Below are 20,720 nucleotides of genomic sequence, written 5' to 3'. Positions count from 1 at the left end.
TTGGCATCCATGCTTGCAAAAGTTGGGGTGCTGGGATTTTTCACTGTCTTTCCTTCTTCCTTGCTGAGCTGAGTGAAGACACCAGGAGGAGACTGACAAGCTATCCAACCAGGTCCCAGATCCAGCCACCATGCCTGCATATAAGCTCTTATGGATCACTGGGAAAGTGGGCTCTTTCTTAAACCACACATTTCGAGTGATTGCTTATGTCCCTTTTATGCTGGAGAGTGTGGGAGGTTTGTGGACAACAAAGATAGGGTACCCTGTACACCTCATGCAACTTATCTTCTGTTATACACACTAGGTAAGTCACTTTGTCAGGCTTTGTCAGAATTGACAAGAGAAGAGGTGAAACGTCTTCAACTTTAGTAACCAAGTCCCGATGACTACCTTTAAACCTACTACTACTAGGTAAGTTGGTTAGTGCCACCTTATGTATGTTTTCATTCCCTATTTGTATATAAGTGAGACTTTTGACTCACTGACTGACTAATGTACAACCATTGATTTATTTTGTGTTTTATGTCACAGCACCATCCTGCCCTAGAACTGCATGCTTGTGGACGTAATAGTGGGCGAAACGCAGACACGCTGCCGAGGCGCACTGGCCTGTAGCGGTCTGTCTGTGTGGTGGCAAACAGACGCTCACACAGCACATGCACGCAGGCGCACACGCACGAAGCAGGCTGCATCCTCGCTCTGTTCGCATCTTTCACCCTGCTGCTCGGTTTTTCTGCAGCAGCTTCAGCGTATGCGACGGAGCGCTCCTGATCGATCTTCTTATCGGGGAAATAATCCATAGCCGCATGGTGACGTCACGCCAATGATCGACGGCGGAGGGTCGTGGAGGAGGAGGTTATAGTGTACGGGCGCGTTTTACATCCCCCGTTTATTAAAACCGTCGATTGAAAAAAAAAGTAGGGAGGAAAAACACTTGGGGCTCGAGGACGTTTGCATTCTGGGCGCGTGACCACTGAAGTAGCCGTCACGGGCGCGCGCGGGAGGAGGATGGACGCGTGAGGAGCCAGCTGTGGCCTGCTTTTCACAGCAACATCTGGCCGGTGAGTCGTGCTGGCTGTGCTCGGTTCGGTCCGCTGAAGCGGTTTGACCTCATCTTTAATGTAATGGATGCCCGCGTGCATGCGATGAATGCAGACTTTCTCTTACATGCAAGCAGTCGCATACACCTGCAGAAACCAGGGAATTGCCTGTTATTTCAAACCGTGGCAAATGTGTATAGATATGAATCTACGTGCATCTTTTATGAAACCGTTTCAGTTTGATGACACTATACTCTAAATGGCTTTAATGATCTGTGCTTTATTGGATCTCTGTGATGAAAAGGATCTAATACTAAACATGTTGCAAACGCTCTGACCCCATAACCTTTCACAAACTCACAGGGGGTCGACATTTTTTTTGTTTTTGCTTTTTCTTTTTTTGGGCTGGTTTGATCCTCCGGGTCCAAAGAGGGCACCTAAGAGCCTTAGGGGAGATGGAGGAGGGCAGCGGTGAAGGGGAAGGACCAATGGTGGTCAGAGAGGGACAGGGCTGTCCTGACCTCCCCCAAGACTCAGGCTCTACTACAACTACCAACCTGTTGGCTTCTGTCAAAGAGCAGGTAAAGATTCTAAAGTCACACCCTCACAATGCTTCATGCTCTCTGCTTCGAGTGATTGAAATCCTTTCATGTCAGATAAGAGGAGAGTTGAGATTGAGGGTATATTCAGACTGGACACATTTGGTGTCACACGTTTCCCCCTATAATCCTGAACACATTTTCAGTCTAAGCGGATCCTGGTCTGGGACTAGGAACCGCTATCAGACTCATCTTTCAAGGTGGTCTCGGTTCTTTTCCAATCGGACTGAGCCAGGGATGCCCGTAGAGTTTTCTTTTAGGGATGCCAACTGGGTGGCCTGAGCAAAATGCAGGGTGGCCAAGGGATATCATGTCAATTATGCATAGCGACAAACATTCATGCACCCTGTGCGGAAAAAGTTTGTGCAAATATTCAAGCGTTCCTGATCTGCAATATTCCTAGAAAACAGACAGTATAAGTACAATTGTCTTCTGAGATCGTAAAGAAAAAGGCTAAATAAATCTTATTCATCAAGTTGTGTCACATAAATCTGCATTTATATATCGGAATCCAGACTCTAACCTGAAATCATGTAATGGTTATAGAAAGTTTTATTTTGGTTTTAAATTATAATTAAGTAAAATTCTTTGTAAACAGTCTTGTATGGTATATTAAAAAAACATGCTTAAGGTTTTCCTGGATGACTTAAAATGTGACCAGTGACCAAATCATTTAAATCAATTTGATGGTCACATATGAAAAAACACATCTGTTAATAATGAATTAACATTTTCAGATTTCTGTTTAGTACAAGATGCGTAAATAGCAAGACGAGTTAGGACAAAAGTGTTGATCAGAGGCAAACCTGTGTCCGGGATGAGGGGGAAATTGGGGGTGCGGGGGGGTGGGGGTGGGGACGGGGGGTTCGGTCGGGTGTGTGCTGCTGCGAGCTCGAACTCCCGCAGCACTGAACTCCTGTCAGAACCTCTCAATGAGAAATTTTGTACAAGACGTGCTAAAAGATAAAGTCACAGCACCATTCTTAAGACCTAGATGGCAAAATGTAGGACTTTAGAGGCGTTGTTTCCTAATTCAATAATTCAGTTCTTTAAAGACTTTTTTGGACCACAACCCTGTTTAAAAGCCAAAGACTAGCTAGCTAGCACTATCCATCACCCTTGTAATTATTTGAAACACATAAAAAATGAGCAGAAAAACACAACTTAAATGTTAAACTGATGATACTTTCTCATGATTCCATGCCGACTGTCTCCTTCTTCTAAAAATCCAGCTTCTTGCAAAATGCACATCATTTAAAAGAGAACTCCCGCCTCCGTCCTCCGACTTAACTTCTCTTTGTAGGATCCAACGTTTGAGGTGCTCTGTGTGCGCCTGATTACAACTTTTTAACATTCATTTATTTTTAGCATACTTTATCATATTTTGAAAGACTTGAACTTTTAAAAATAAAAAGAATGCTTGAATGTGTTGACAGTACAAAAATGTTAAAAAAAAAAATTGTAGAATTTTTTTTTTCAGGGGATGGCAAGCAATTTTTTTTTTTATGGTGGCCAGTGCCACTGTGGGTACCGGTGTGGGTACCGGATGTTCTCGGGTTGCCGGATGTTCTCGGGGTCCTTCGGGGTCCTTCGACCAATGATGACGTCACACTATTTGATTGGCTGTAAGTTGCCACGACCAATGAGTTAACGTCGCTAAGTTTTTTTAAAAACTTTATTAACAATTGCGGTATCATACATTAACAATGACATTAACGTTAACAACGAACAATAACGATGTAATCAATATTGCCTCGAAGATCAGTCACCATTGCCAAATATAACATATTGACATAGAAAATAAAGAATAGAGGGGAAAAAAAGAAACAATCAACATTACACACAAATAAATAAAAACATAAGTAAAATAAAATAAAGGAACATAGAAAAAAATCTAAGCAGTCTAATACTAGTTAAGTTAGGGGTACTCGTGAAGTTTGTATTTCTGAACAAAACTAAGCAATTTCAAGCCATTCTTCTTTTTCATATAATGAAGTGATTGAAAGCAAAAACAGAGCTCTTTATTAAATGTTATAAAAGTGGTTTGGTCTTCAAAACTTGACCTCACCAAGATGGCGGTGCTCTCCTCCCATGAGGAACCACGTGATGTCTCCTCTAGTGATATAACTCATTGGAAGGACCCTGAAGGACCCCGAGAACATCCGGCAACCCGAGAACATCCGGTACCTACACCGGATGTTCTCGGGTTGCCGGATGTTCTCGGGGTCCTTAGGGGTCCTTTGACCAATGATGACGTCACACTATTTGATTGGCTGTAAGTCGCCACGACCAATGAGTTAACGTCGCTAAGTGTTTTTTAAAAACTTTATTGACAATTGCGGTATCATACATTAACAATGACATTAACGTTAACAACGAACAATAACGATGTAATCAATATTGCCTCGAAGATCAGTCACCATTGCCAAATATAACATATTGACATAGAAAATAAAGAATAGAGGGGAAAAAAAGAAACAATGAACATAACACACAAATAAATAAAAACATAAGTAAAATAAAATAAAGGAACATAGAAAAAATCTAAGTAGTATAATACTATTTAAGTTAGGGGTACTCGTGAAGTTTGTATTTCTGAACAAAACTAAGCAATTTCAAGCCATTCTTCTTTTTCATATAATGAAGTGATTGAAAGCAAAAACAGAGCTCTTTATTAAATGTTATAAAAAGTGGTTTGGTCTTCAAAACTTGACCTCACCAAGATGGCGGTGCTCTCCTCCCATGAGGAACCACGTGATGTCTCCTCTAGTGATATAACTCATTTGAAGGACCCTGAAGGACCCCGAGAACATCCGGCAACCCGAGAACATCCGGTACCTACACCACCCCTGGTCACCACCTGGGGGCATGCCTGAGCTCCAGCTTGCTCTGAGTTTCTTCAGTTTCCTGCTCGGAGTGGTCACGGCCACAGTAGCCAGGAATTACACAATGTAAATACAGTTGCAGAGCAACATTAGCTTAGTTTCCATTGACTATGAAATTGCGCAAATTGTAAATGCATATAAAGGCCTTACACTTTCACAAATTTCCGAGGGATGGGGGAGCCTTCGCCAGTCGGCTTGGTAGTGGTAGCCTCTTACTTTCTTCTCAGTAGCCTCCTACTCTGAAAACTCTTGAGGCCCCTGAATTTGTGTGTGGTATCAGTTTAAGCAGGTGGTATTTTTTATTATTTGTCTTAGATAAGCCTCATCTAATTAACTTCATATGGGTCCACATATTTCTTCTTGCAAATGTATTTCTGTTAAAGTCAAGCCAATCTAATTTGGCTGAAATTGCAAATGAAGACATTTATTTTATTGTTAATGTTTAATTTATTATCACACATGTCTTGACTACAGTCCATTTTTTTCTGTTTATTCGGACTATTGACTGTAATTAGGAACTGGACACACTCCCCCCTTCCCTCTTATTTTTAACTGGTCTTTTGTTTTTGCTTCTGTGGGGGACTTTAGTCAATATGGATTGACAAAAGGCCTTGAGTTGGATTTGTGAACGGTATTTAAAGATTCTTTACAGACTGGGTAGGGTCCAACCCCCAAGTGAATTGAAAACAGTTGGTGTAGAAGGATGGATGGACTAACTATAGTCAGAGACTTCAGCTGTAGTCCTAAATTGATCCAGTAAAGCTTTTGCTGAATATTCTTCTTTTAACTCTTGTATACCGTTTATAATCAAATATCTGGGAATTTTAACTTCAAAATTCACAACAAAATGTCCTTATACTTTATCATTGCAGTTAAGAAAATACTTCTCATTTGCTTCTATTTTTTTATTTGCTTTGCCTCATCTCCATGTTGGTAGTTTTTGTTTTACTTTATTAGATAAATACATAGATTGAGATTCTGTTTGTATGATCAGTACTTGCTCAAATGATCAGTCTGCACTGGGGGACAAAGGCCAAGGCCAAGGTAGAGCGGCAGCGGCACAGAGGAAGTGAGGGTTGAGGAGAAACGGGCTGGCGTACGGGGGGTGTCCTGGGTCTGCAAGGAACGCACGCCCCCCCCCGCGGTTATTACAAAAAAGCGTTTGATCAGTACAGTACTTTGTAGTCACCCTAACCGTTTATCTTTGAAGTTTTTCTCTGGGTTGTAAATTCTTGATTTACACAGACTTGTACATTAAATCCGAACAGCCATTTGCATATGAGTGACATAAATATATTTGCATCAAAAAGTTACCTTTTAGAAGCAAAAATATTAGAAACAACAGCCATGGTAATGCGAGTTGCATGATATGTTAAATAAACTGGAAATGCCAGTTACCCATATGTTAACCAAATGCCATACTATATACCGATCAGTTAACCAAATGCCAGAGCAGACCCTCGGTTAACTAGACTTTATGTAAATTTGCAGTATCAAATTGTTGTTTTGACATTTCAATATTCTTTTTTTTTAGTTTTCTTTTTTTTCTTATTTATGTATGCCTTGTTTGCACCGTAAAAAAATACTTTGAATGATAAAAACTCATTGTCGTCGTGTCTGCTGTGTAAATGGGACCGGAAAGACAAATGAGCACAGCCTCCATCTGCCACTGCTTCCTGTTGTTATTTTCATCTTGCCTTCTATCACATCACCATGAGACTCTTTCTGTTCTCCTCTTTTTAATTGTACCTGGACGGCAGCCATATTCTTAACTCAGCCCCTGAATGGCCAAGTCAACGCACAGCTATATAAAGGTTTGCAATGTGCAAGAAAAGAGGCTGTGCTCCTGTTTTTAATCCCCATCTTCTTCTGCTGATTGAGTTTACATCTCAGTTGATTTGAAGGAGTTTACATCTCAGTTGATTTGAAGGAGTTTACATCTCAGTTGATCTGAAGTTCAGGCCTCGATTTGCTTTAAGGCTGAAAATTCTGCTTTGTCACTTAATCAAAAGTTCTGTATGCCACAAGACGACAACACTGCAGCCGTGTTCACACATTAAGCTGCAGCTAAAAGATACAGTATGTTAACCCTAACCCTAACCCTAACCCTAATGTCATTTCTGCTTCAGTCCCACAATTGGAAATCGGATGAAAATTTACAGGGTGGTAAATGACCTCAGAAATTTACACTGTAAAGCTGCAGACTGGCAAGACTTCATTCACCTATGAGTTATGGGCGGGACTGTTGGTGCAGAGTAACCATGGGCTTACACTGCATCCAGTTCAGCTCCAGTGCAGCCGCTGGAGTCTTTACATAACTTGAAAAGTGCGAGAAGCACTAACACGGCATCCAGTCCAGCCTCCCTGGTCCGGCCTCCAAATCTGTTTTGTTGGCTTCAAAATTTAGCTGGACGTTGGAGCAAGTCAGAGCACTGTTTTGTGAAGTTGCAGCAAATTAAACGACCTAAACTGGAAATTGTAGAGTACATTTTTCAAAATGAAACCTATTTTCCACTGTACTCATTATGTTTTCACCGTGTTGTAAACATCGTCAATTCCGCTGAAACTTGGTCGCAAAGTGTGTGGTAGAGTGTGATATCGGTCATTTAACACCGTGAACAACGACAAGCGGATCAGAGGTCCAGGACCACTCCATCCTTTATGATAATGCACATGTACGGATAACATTAAAAGGACAAAGCCTGTTCTGCAGCAGGACTGCAGCTATCCATAGCCAATGTGAGTCATCTGCCGTAGCTAAACCGCTCTGGTGGCTGCACCGGAGCTGGACTGGATGCAATGTGAGCCTAGAGTGAGCCTAAGCTCAATTCCCATTGTGCCTTTGTTAACACTCTATCCCCCTAGCGTACAGCCCCTCACAATCCCGAGCTAACATTAGCAGGGCAGCAAAAATGGCGACCAATATGGGGTCAATCCGGCCATACAGTTTTGAGCCAGATCTCAGTTAAACCAAGAAAACGAAGATGTAATTGGATAATTGGGCAATTAATTTTCTTCTATAGTCCCAGGTTGCAGACATGGTTTTGATTGCAACATATCTGTTGCAGCCTAGGTGTTTTGCGGTAATGTATGTTTTGAATGGAAATGTGTCAGGAGAGCACCGTTGTTTTTTGCTGAATGTTTTGATTCCACTGCTGTAGATATTGTTTTTCAGGCCAGTCCTCTGAGTCTCAGGATCATCTGATGTATTAAGTGTTACAGTTCTTTTTGGACCTTATTACAGAAGCTTACACAGAGGGTGGATAGGACTGTGCAATGAACATCTAACTCGGATGACTGCGGTTTCTAAAGTTTTGATTTTGAATGAAGTTTCATGAACAAAACTATGATCAGTGTCATGGTCAGTACATGGTAGCTTCTAGTATTTGTGAATTAAGTTTTATGACACTGCCTTACAATGACAGTTAAATTGGGGCCACTGTTTTTATCTGGGGTGGCACCATCACTTTTTCTGGGGTTTTCCAGGTAACAAGGAGTTGGTAGGATATGTTTTGTCGACAGTAAAGTTCTAGGACACGTTGACCATTTTCAATTCATGTTTACTATACCAAATGTTCAGAGGCAACCCATGTAAATTTGTATAAACCCCTTTTTGTTTTTATTATTTTTTATTTATTTGTTACATTTAGTGTGTGTGGGGAGGGAGAGGGGAAGAATGTGAGGGGTGGGGGGGGGTGGTAGAGAATAAAAGGAAGAGAAGTGGAAAAAGTGGGGGATACAAGCGCTGATTTGAATACGTCAATATTTTAAGCCGTGTAACAATCATACCAGATCTGCTGAGACGACAAATATTACATCCAAAGGTGATATTCTGACACGAAGATGAGCAGAAGATATATGTCCATCGATACACTTTGGGTTAGGAGGAGGGATACAGCAAACAGGGAGGAGTGTGGCAGTGTGCACGTGCAAGTGCGGGTGGAGATAAATGCATGCTGCCGAAGTGAACCGTGTTTTCATAAGGGGAACCAGATCCTTCCCAGCCCGACCAGCCAGACCAGGAGAGGGGGGGAGAGACCCCCAAGCCAGGAGCACCCCCGGCAACGGGACCCAAGCAGCCCGGGAGGGGGGTGTGTGAAAATTACAAGCCTCGCTCACCTTTTTAAGTGGGAGAACTTGCACAGTTTGGTGGCTGACTAAATACTTTTTTGCCCTACAGTAATTGTCATAAAACAAGACAGGAAAAGTTGAAAAAAAGAAAAGGAAAGATCCCCACTTTTAGACTGCTAAGGTCTGAAGAGTAAACAGAATTCAAAGAAAGGTAACAAAAAGAACAAAATGGGATAATCCATTAATACAGCGGTCCCCAACCCCTGGGCCTTGTACCGGTACCGGTCCGTGGGTCATTTTGTACCGGGCCGCACAGAAACAATAAATAACTTACATTAATTCCGTTTTATTTATTTCGAGATATGAAAGGTGTTTTATTTTGAAAACTGCCTGATTCTCTGTTACATCCGTTTATGTCACTCTTGACGCAGCCCAAGGCGCTCTTCTCGGTCACATGATAGGTTACTGCTAAAATAAAATCCAGGAACTAGCAAAATGAATAAAAAACAAATCTTTTTGAAAAGTATCTTTACCAAGGGGAAAAGGCCCAGCCAGGAGACAGAAGAGGAGTCTTTGACTTCCAAAAAAAAAAGAAAGCTACATTTAATAGACAGTACATCTTTTTTGCACCATGAGTGTGGAAGGGGGAGAGGATGATGACACCTATGCAATGTACTATGTTATGCGTGTCAAAATAAAAGTTCAGAGTCCACCTTGTCACATCTCTGTTCCTTCTTCATTGTACCATTGCTACAAGCATCAACCGCCATATCTCGAAGACCGGTCCGTGAAAACTTTGTCTGACGTCATACGCAACGTTAAAATGGTTGGGGACCACTGCATTAATACATCAAACAAATTATTACTATTGTGTCTTTTAAACTCTTGAAAGATGAAATGCATTTTTAAAATTTATATTTACAAAATGACTGAAATTTAAAGTGGCTGTGAGTAGAAAATAAACTTGAGTTGCATCACTCCTGTCATCCTACAAGTCTCGTTTTTCTTTTTTCTGTCACTTTCCTTGTTTTGATCAAACAGTCTTAATGCTTTCTGGGTTTCAGGGGCCCCAGTTGCCAGGTTTGGTGTTTCATCCCTCACATCTTTCGCTCTCCTTATAGGTTAATGAGAGGAGAAAGTATCAGGCCTTAAAAACAATGAAGGCCAGTGACTGATGTGCTCCATTTAGCATGTCTGATTTGACATTTCTGTGGAGGAACTGCAGGGAGCAGATTTGATGATCCAGCAGCTCTGCAGCCAGCATTCCAACATAGGAGAGGAGTGATGCAACTCAAGTTTATTTTCTACTCACAGCCACTTTAAATTTCAGTCATTTTGTAAATATAAATTTTAAAAACGCATTTCATCTATCAAGAGTTTAAAAGGCACAATAGTAATAATTTGTTTAATGTATTAATGCAGTGGTCCCCAACCTTTTTAACGTTGCATATAACGTCAGACAAAGTTTTCACGGACCGGTCTTCGAGATATGGCGGTTGATGATTGTAGCAATGGTACAATGAAGACGGAACAGAGATGTGACAAGGTGGACTCTGAACTTTTATTTTGACACGCATAACATAGTACATCGCATTTCTGATTTTGACTTTTATTTTTAATTATGCTCCACAATCGCTTCCCCGTTCCCACAGTCTTTCTGTGAAACAAACATTTAATGTAATTTAAAACTATGTTATAATTTAAATTTCATTCAAAACTTAAAATATATTTCATACTTATGAAAGACTTCCTGGCTTCTAAAGCTTATATTTGGATTTGAAGTGGAGTAAGTTTTATTTAGCTGGATTTGAAGTGGGGTAAGTTTAATTATCTTTACATTAAGATCTAGAAAATTATTTGTAGAAACATGCTAATTTTGAATTGAACAACTATTCAAATTTATTCTAAATAGAAAAAAAAAATTACCGGTAAGCAGAAACATTTCTTCGTTGATTGTAAAATTCGTGCAGTTGATTTTGTTTTTGTAAGGGTTTTGTGTAATGTGATATCTTGCAGAGATATTTGAAAGGTACAATTCATAATGTACTGAACATTTTAGCAGAACTAAAGCAGTTCATCCTTTAATAAGTACTTGTTAATGTTGACAACAGTGGGCTGTTGCACTGCAGGCGGTTGCAAAATGTACAGTAAGAGGCCCTCTGTAAGAATTTGACGCATGATGCTGCTTAAAATGAAACTGCATACTCAGCACAACCCCTCTCAAATAAATAGTGGCAGGAGGGTGGGGGTTGCAATAAAACAACAACTGAGCCATGCTTGAACTAGTTTTCACAATATGTCAAAAATGTCTTGCTGGATGTTGCATTTAATGCACTGGGTTAGGTTATTGTGAATTGCAAGGTCACTGCTTGTAACTGTGGCTTTAACCAATTCCACTAATCTAGTTATGTCACTCTACATTGCTCTCCAACCCCTCCTACCCAACGCCTCAGAATTGCTGCTCCATTGAAGGCTTGTTTCTTGTCCCATGAACTGAAGTTGACAATTGATCCTGTGTGCTGAAATGTCAGATTGTCCTCCTGAATTTTGACCTATTCTCTCTCTGGCTGCCCCACTTGCTACTCGTGGATATCTTACAAAGATGCAGCAAAGTTTTAATCAACATATTGGTTACATATTAAGGTGGAAAGAGCAGGAGAGATAAAAAAACGGAAGGAAGGTGAATTGCATTGAAGTCTGTGTGTGAAACAGCCACAATCTTTTTTGGAATCAGGCATATTTTTACTCCATTGTATTAATATACGGATGCTGATGCTGAAAATGCCTCTTTGAGCGTTTCTGAAAATGTGAACCTGCAGTTTGCACAAAGAATTTGAGATGTTGAGTTGTGGCAGAATGAGACAGAACATTTCACGGGTATCGCAGATGCAGGGTGGATAAACCCAAGCTGCTGGGCCGTGATTAGACACAGAGACGAGGAGGAGGACTTGGAGTTCTGCGGTCAGTGTCACTTAATAAAACACAGAAAAACACTGTGACAGCTCACAATAAGCCAAGGTGAATCATCCTTCAGCCCCCAGCTGGTGTGAGGTGTTGCCTGGCACAGCCTTGCTTCAGCCTGGCAGCCTTGTTTCCAACACGTTGGCTTTTCAAGGCATGGTGTAATGCAAAGATGGCTAAACAGAGAGAGCTGTGTGCTTGTCTTGTCTCTGTGGCTCGAAAATGGTAAGGGCATGAATAGTCAGCACTCACACTGTGACAGCAAGCGTCATGCTGCATATTCATATGCCATGTTGTGTTTCCTATGCCCCCAGACCTGTCAAAGTTACTTTTATAGTTTGCCTCCATTTTGTTATTAAAATGACCAGACGGCAAATGGTTTGAGTATTTAGTTTCATTTAAACCTGGGGTTTTCATGGAGGCCTGCTATGCCCTTTTTTTGGAAAAAATCCTGGATTGGCTGATATCAACATACAATATCCAAAATTAAAACATATGTTTTAATTTAAACATATGTTCTAACTTTCCCCTGACATCAAGTCAGGGCAACAACAAAAAAAGTCAAAATAAAAACACATATTTTTATTTATCAAAATAAAAATAAAAATGCAGAATAATATAAATTTATCCAGAAAGTTTTCCTCAGTTTGCAACTAATGATAGATGATTTGGGATTTTCTAAACTCACCACAGTTTCCTTTACCAATCTTAAATTGGAGTTCATAATTTACTCTGCGAAAAATTCACTGCTTGCTGTAAATTTATAAAACTCTCCTTGGTCTTTTTCCTCCCTAAATCAAACTTCTGATTTGGTTCTCTGTCCTTTTAGACTTCTGCAGCCAGAGACTAGAATGATATACAAAAAAACGCTTAGATTAGACACTTACATTTCAAAATGTATTCTAAAATTTCAAACTTTTATAACGGTACATTTTGGATTGCAATGTGCTGAGTCTGAAATTTGGTGGAGGAGGAATTATGGTGTGGAGGTTTTTTTAAGACTTGGGCTTGGCCTCTTAGTTCCACTGAAAATAACTTTTCAGACATGGATGACAGTCTGGTGTGGATGAACATGACTGGCCTGCATATAGTCCTGACCTGAACACGATGGAACACCTTTGGAATAATATAGAGCGAGACTAAGAGCTAGGGCATCTCGATCAACATCAGTGTGTAACCTCACCAATGTGCTTTTGGAAGAATGGTCAAAAATTCCTATGAACACACTTCTCAAGCATGTGGACAGCCTTCCCAGAAGAGCTGAAGCTGTAATAGATACAAAAGGTGGACCGACATAATATTGAACTGTGTAGGTTAGGAATAGGATGGCACTTTAGTTTATATGCAAGTCGAGGCTGGTGAGCGAACACATTTGGTAATATAGTGTATCTGTAAAGAAACTTTACTGGTACGTGTCCATTTGTAATCAACGTGTTGTAGTTTTGCATCTTGTGTTTAAGCCCTTCCTTCTCCTGGATCTCAGTCTGCTGGCCAGCGTAACACAACAACTTTTAGATCTGAACTTTAGAGTTGACCATTCGTGATTTTGCATCCTCTACTTTCACATATTTTTAATGTTGTATTTTCCATTACTTACATTGTTTTCCATACTTTTGTCAACAGATCTATATTGTCACCAAGAGTGCTTGATGGTCTCACTGTCCTGGTCTATTTTTGACCATTTACTTGTTTATGTATTTTTTTACATGTTTAAACAAATATCTTATGTTAGTGTATGCCCATCACTAAACCACTCTGTAAAAATGCAGTTTTTCTGTCATTTATTAATCTTGTGAAATAAAAATGTAAAATAATACAGTGAAAGAAAAACAATTCTGTGAAATTGCTAGGAGCATAAAAAGTTTTATTCTGTCATCCCATAAGTGTACAGCTGTAGTCACATTAGCTAAATATGAGCAGTGTGCTGCTTATGAAAAAACAAATAGCTGAGTTGGATTTTGCAGAAGAATTAACATATCACCATACAGGATTTGCTCTGTGTATTTGTAATGAGTGTTGCTCAATTTTCTAGCAGTTAGAGCTGAAGACATAATTTGTTGACAATTCCCTTGTGCGTTTGGCGCTTTTGTTAAGGTCTCCAGATAGCTGCCTTTTGGGTTTTTTTTATTAGGAAAATCAGGCTCCCTGTGACTCAAGTCAGGCCAACATTTTACTATGTATAGGAAATGTAGATGCTTTCAGTCGGCAGCTGTACACTCCCTCCCCCCTCCCCCATCCAGTGTGTGGCTGTAAATGCTACTAAGGAGCACACATTTAACATGGTTGATAAAATACAGGATAACGAGCAGAAAGAAATTGTTTGAGCTTCCACAGTAATGTATAGTGTGTATTGTGTGATTGGATAGATGGATGTAGATTTTGATGAATGGAATCAAATGATTGATGCTACTACAACATTTTGATAGGTTGGGGATTAGATGCACTGATAGATTTTAAATGAATAAAGGAATAGAATAAGAGAAGGATAGAGAGATGGATTGACAATTGAGTATGAAAAAGTATCTTAGGTGGACACTTAAATAGAATGGATGTATACATGGAGGGAATGGGTGGATAATTGGGTGGATGAGGGCATGAAAGACAGATCATTTAAGAATGCATTGAATAATAAATGTATGACTGACTTAACAGAAGGCATAAAAGATGGAGGGGAAGATCCATATTGAATGGGGAATTATGATAGTCACCAATACTTTTTTTTTGAGAAAAAAATAAATGGACGAAGGAGTGATTAAATAGGTTTATAACTACCAGATGACAGAATGACCACTTCCAAAAACCAATAAGTCAGTTACACTCTTTTAGGGAAATTGCTGGCTTTACAATTTTATTCAATTCAATTTTATTTGTGTAGCCCAAAATGACAACAACAGTCGTCTCAATGGGCTTCACACCGGTAATTGTAAAGTAAAAGTAAAATCAAAAGGATCATGAATACATAGAATTCAATAGGAAAATTCTAAACTGAACTAACGCCATTATTGCCTCTGTTAAAACTGCACTTTGACCTTATATTATTTCTGTAAAATACTGCACTTTCAGTATTTTAAATTCCTCTCGCCCAAAGAATGTAAAATACTGTATATTATTAAACAGAGTTTCATCCATCCTCGGAACCAACTAAATCGCTTTTGAGGTCATGGGACAGCCAAAGCCAACCCAGCTACTGGCGGGGTTTAGTCTGAGCAGGTCGCCAGTCTGTTGCAGGGCCAACAAATCAAACATACACACATCTAGAGACAATTTAGAGATACCAATAAAGCATATTTTTGGACTGCAGAGGAAGCTCGAGTGCGCGAAGAAAACCCATGCACACATGGGGAGAACATGTAAACTCCACACAGAAATGAGCCAGGTGGGATCTGAACTAGGGTATTCTTGCTACGAGGCAAGTGTGCTAACCACTATGCTACCATGCAATCCCTAAACAATTTTTTACTGTGAAATTCTCACTCATGGTAAACTATATTTATCATGGGTTAGGAGAAATCAGGAGAATGATAATAGTTGTTCTTAACTGTCCCTTTGCAGGAGCTCCAGTTTGAGCGGTTGACTCGAGAACTGGAAGAGGAGCGACAGATGGTGGCAAATCAGCTGGAGAAGTGCATGCTGGAAGCCGATTCACCAGCAGGGGACAGTAGCAGGTAGATATGTCATGGTGGATTTAATTCTATCAAGATAGTTTTTGAAATGCATAACAATATAAGAAAACATTGTAATTCCTTTATTGTTAAATACAGTGGGGCAAAAAAGTATTTGATCAGCCACCAATTGTGCAAGTTCTCCCACTTAAAAAGATGAGAGAGGTTTGTAATTTTCATCATTGGTATACCTCAACTATGTTAGACAAAATGAGAAGAAAATCCAGGAAGTCCAGGAAATAGCAAAACAACCAAAATATAATTTCCATTTCACTGCAACAGTTTATTTTAAATAATAGTCAACATAAATTAAATTAAACTCCAAATGGCCCTTTTCTACTTAGGAGGCAAACATCTAAAATGAAAGGGCTTCATCTGATTGGTCAACAACCTGAAGGGGTTCATCCAAGTGGTCAAGTATAATAAATACAACGTAAAGCGAGTTTGGGAAATATTAAATAACATCATTAAAAATGGGACAAAAAAGCGAACTTATCCAGATTACTTTACAGATGAGAAGGGTCAAAGCTATGACATCAATGAAGCAGCAAACGGTCTCAATAACTACTTTGTAAACGTGGGTCCAGAGTTGTCACCGGAAATTCCAAAATGCAAAACTAGCAAAGACAATAACCCACCCATCGAAAGGATCCTACACTCAATCTTTCTCTCTGATATGAACGAAAATGAGCTGATATCAATTGTGAATAATTTCAAGAGTAAAAACTCAAATGATTGTGAGGATATAGATATAAAGGTGGTGAAAAAAGTCATTCATAGTGTAGCTAAGCCTCTAACATACATATGTAACTTATCATTACAAACAGGGAGATTCCCAAACCAAATGAAAATAGCCAAAGTGATTCCCATCTATAAGAGTGGAGACAAAGACATATTTACAAACTATAGACCTGTTTCTCTTCTTCCACAATTCTCAAAAATTTTAGAAAAAATATTCAATGATAAATTAGCTTTATTTATTGAAAAATATAACATTATAAATGAAAACCAATATGGTTTTAGAGAAAATAGATCTACCTCATTGGCTATCATTGATGCTGTGGAGGAAATCACAAATGCTCTGGACAAAAAGAAATATGCAGCTGGAGTTTTCATTGACTTAAAAAAAGCATTTGACACTCTCAATCATGACATCCTACTTGACAAACTGGAAGTGTATGGGATAAGAGGACTAGCGCTAACTTGGGTCAAAATCTATTTAACGGGAAGAAAACAATATGTCAAGATTGATGAATATACATCAGAAACCAAAGAGATAAGTTGTGGTGTCCCACAAGGATCAATTCTGGGCCCGCTGCTATTCAATATTTACATAAATGATATATTCAATGTTTCAAAGCTTATGAAACTCATATTATTTGCTGATGACACAAATATATTCTATTCTACAGACAATCAAAGGGAACTTATAAAGGTGGTGAACACAGAGTTAAATAATATAAAACTATGGATGGATTACAACAAATTATCTTTGAACCTAAATAAAACCAAAGTGATGTTTTTTGGAAACTACAACACAAATAAAGAGCCCTCAATTGTAATAAATAATGTCTTAATTGAACGTGTTACAGAAATCAAATTCTTAGGGGTTTTTATCGATGACAAACTAAGTTGGAAGCCACACATCAGACACATATAAACTAAAGTCTCAAAAAGTATTTCAATCGTAAATAAATCTAAACATATATTAGGATACAACAGTAGATATTTATTGTACTGTTCTTTAATATTACCATATTTCACCTACTGTATAGAACTTTGGGGGAATAATTACAAGAGCTCACTACATCCTCTCTTTCTACTTCAAAAACGAGCCGTCAGAGTTGTACATAAAGCCGGATATCTTGATCATACGAACAATCTATTTTATCAATCAAGACTTTTAAAACTGTATGACCTTGTTGATTTTTACACTGCGCAACTTTTATACAGAGCCAGCTGGAAATTGTTACCATCCAACATCCAAAAACAGTTCTTAGAAAATGAAGGAGGCTACAGACTGAGGGGATGTAGGAACTTCAAGATCAAATTGATAAGAACCACAAAGAAAAGTTTCTGTGTGTTGGTGTGTGGCACTAAACTTTGGAACAGTTTAAGTAATGAGCTCAAACAATGTTCAAATATTCAAATATTCAAGAAAATGTATAAAGAAACTCTTATTTCAGGATATGAAGATAAGAGGATTCAAGGATCAACAGGTGCTTGAATAATTCCAAATACATGTGTGAACTTGACTGTGGTGAAATAATCAAAGCTCTTTTAATTACAACCAATGAGTGTTACATTGTAATGTGCAATAATGATTACTGAAATGTTTAAATTACAATCAATAAGCTATTGATTTTATTTACTTGATCTGCAATGTGTAGCAATAATTTCTGGTTTAATCTTATCATGTGTTCTAATGATAATCAATTATTATTACATATCGGTATCGTTACTGTTTACTGAAATCATGAATGAATGTTTTCCGAAGATCATCAATCATTTCTAGGCACTGGATTTTGTTACTTGAAGAGAATCTATCTGATCAGAACCGGATTTAAAACTCTGTAAAACTATCACATGAATGAACTCAGTAGGGGTGGGATTATATAAGCTTGCTTCTTCCCACTCCTTTTCAAGCAATATATCAAACTCTACTTATACTTCAGTTAATGATCACTGTATTTAATTAAGCAAATGTGATTTAAGTGACATTTTTGTTTTGTTTTCTGTCTTTTTAATCTATGCATTTCATCATTTCTGTAATGAGTTTGATAAATATGTGTACTTTTTTTATATTTCTTTGACTACAATGCTTGAAATAAATCAATAAATCAATCAAATCAATCAAATCAATCAATGAATGGATTTGATTCTTTAAATATATCAAGCTGCCATAAGATTTTTTTTGGAACATTTAAGGTAACCATTTATTGCAATTTTTTTCAGTTTTTTGCGATATGCATATTACACAGCTTGATATTGCGATAATGATAAATTTGGGATTTATTGTGCGGGCCTAATATAAAACATAGAATTTAATAAATAATTAAAAAATAATAAGCAAAACAAAAGGGGTTCATAGAAATATATAACCTGGAAAAGTAGTTCTGGTGTTCTTTGGCTTCAACTCAGCATTCTTTCTGACCCAAACACGACGAATAGACCTCTTCATTTTTCTTCATTTTGTTGCGGGGAGCCTCAGATCGAGCGAGATTATCAGTGATCTTGTATGTATTCAGTTTTCTAAAAACTGTTCCTACTGTTGATTTCTTCACACCAAGCTGCTAACCCATTGCAAAAAAATACCTTAAAAATCAGACGATGTGATTTTTCTGGATTTTTTTTTGCTCATTTTGTCTTATAGTTGGGGTACACCTATGATGAAAATTACAGGCCTCACTCATCTTTATAAGGGGGAGAACTTGCACAATTGGTGGCTAACTAAATACATTTTTGCCCCACTTTATAATCATTTGTAACATAAGCTCTAACTGATCAATAAGATTGAGAAAGATCTAACTGAAACATTCCATGACTTTTTACAAGAATTTTTTCATAAATTCTAAAATTAAAAGCACTTCTTAAACCTAAACTGTATTGTAATAAAGCTTAAAAAGCTTGCCAAAAATTGCTCAAGCTTTGATATACTGGACTCACCTGTTTATCATAAGCAAACCAAATAAGACAAAATCTCTTTGTGATTTGTTTTATGTATCAACAATTTTTGAAAAAATAGGTTTAAGTATTTCCATGAACACACATTTAAAACTGGTAAAAAAAGAAAGAAATCATATAGCACTAAATGATATATAAAACAATCATGATTCAAAAAATATGAATATGCTGGTCATTTTGCAGTGTAAACCATATCTAATGTGATTTTGGGTTTTGAAACTTCCGTGGGATTAATGCATTTATTATTAGGCAACTAAGGAGATTGATAAGAATTTATTTTGTTTCCTCTTTTAACAATATTTTTGTATAAATATTTGACTAAATGTGGCAGATCAGATTTTTTTTCCTACTTGTAAAATCCAAAATAAACCTCTGTTTAAATAAAACAGGCTTGATTGCGAGTCTAATTACTGAAAGCTAGTCAGTCTTTTGTCTTCTTGAAGATTTATTGAACATTTCTTTAAAAATCCTGTGGATGTTTTATTTTTTACTTCTAAAACACATCTTTCTTCCTTTTACTGATCTGATTGCTTTCTCAACTCCTCTCTGCTGCTGAAGCTCCTCAGAGAAGTCGTTTGCATGGAGAACTGCAGGTAGGATGCTGTCATGTTTTGTATATTATTAAAAAAAAACTATAGCAGATGTTAGAAAATATTTGGATAAAACAGGAAAAAATAAAAGCAGCTTCAGCAAAGCTCTGTAGCTGATGGACTTTTTAAAAATGCCTTGACGCCTATTAATGAAAATATGCATCCAAACCACTTCTGCTCTAAACTTACATTGCTGTGTTTTCCACTTTAGAGAGAGCACTGGATTATAAGGCCCATTTTCAATGAATAGCCTATTTTTTTATTGTTATAAGGTGCACCAAACTATAAAGGGGGTTAAACGAAACAAAACAATCAGAGATAAGTCAGTTAGACTCTACTAATGGTATTTACAGTAACTCTGGAACTTGTTTGTACCATTCTACACGTTAGCCACGTGAGAAGCGTTAGTAAAACGTAAAAAAATCAAAAAATCAAACAGTCTGACATCGCTACTTTCGCAATGTTAGTGTATTCACATTGACTGCAAGCCTTATTTGCAAAACATAAAAGTAAGACTGATGCTGATACAACAAATATTACTGTGGCTTCACTAACTCCCAACCTTTTTAGTAAAGCCACTTTAGAGGCGTTGTCATATTTACAATCAATACCTGTAATTCCCAATTTTGTTTGGAAGACCTAAAAAAACAGACGGATAAAGCTAAAACAAATATTATGGTGACTATGCTATCCCCCAACTTTTTTTTTTTTTAATTTGTCTTGTCTAGCAGCTTAGCAAACAGATATGAACTGAAGGCCTTTTGTGTTGGACAGAGTTTACTGTTACAATAGAACACGGATCTTCTGACACAAGAGGTGTATATTTGTATAAACCCCTTTTGTATTTGAGGCTAACCTTTATTTATTTTAATTATGTTTGTATATTTTTTTTATTTGACTGGACGGAAACAAAGAAGAGAGTGGTATGTTAGAGCTGGGGATGAGGGTACAAAAGAAAGGGGAGGAAAAAAATGGGGGTTTTAAAGAAGTTGAACGATGATCAAAGAAGTGGTGGGTAGAAACACAAAGCTACACATTTCTGTCTTTTCAATCTATAACTCTTGTGTTTTATTTTCATTTTGTGTTTGAATAACCAAACAAAAAAACAATACAACTGCAGCTCACATGCACATACCTATACAAATAAATCCATGTCAAGTATATCATTCTGTTACACTTACTATTAGTGCAAAATCAAGCTGGCACATGTGCTCTGGTGAGCGGTTGT

General features: G+C 38.0%; 1 protein-coding gene across 3 annotated transcripts in view; it reads left to right on the top strand.

Annotated features, from left to right (window-relative positions):
* The first annotated feature begins 584 nt into the window (after positions 1-584).
* The window catches only part of LOC101161957 (plakophilin-4), a 54,124-nt gene continuing 33,988 nt past the window's right edge, over positions 585-20,720 (top strand). For all 3 annotated transcript variants that reach the window (XM_023964755.2, XM_078933506.1, XM_023964753.2), the window contains exons 1-4: positions 585-1,061; positions 1,471-1,621; positions 15,109-15,221; positions 19,461-19,495. In XM_023964755.2, coding sequence (XP_023820523.1) covers positions 1,496-1,621; positions 15,109-15,221; positions 19,461-19,495 — 274 coding nt within the window. In that variant the 5' untranslated portion in view covers positions 585-1,061; positions 1,471-1,495. The remainder of the gene's footprint in view (positions 1,062-1,470; positions 1,622-15,108; positions 15,222-19,460; positions 19,496-20,720) is intronic.

This window comes from Oryzias latipes, chromosome 2 (genome assembly GCF_053564925.1).
Source record: "Oryzias latipes strain Hd-rR chromosome 2, Olatipes_Hd-rR_3.1".
NCBI lineage: Eukaryota > Metazoa > Chordata > Actinopteri > Beloniformes > Adrianichthyidae > Oryzias > Oryzias latipes.
This window is presented reverse-complemented; position numbering and strand designations above follow the sequence as displayed.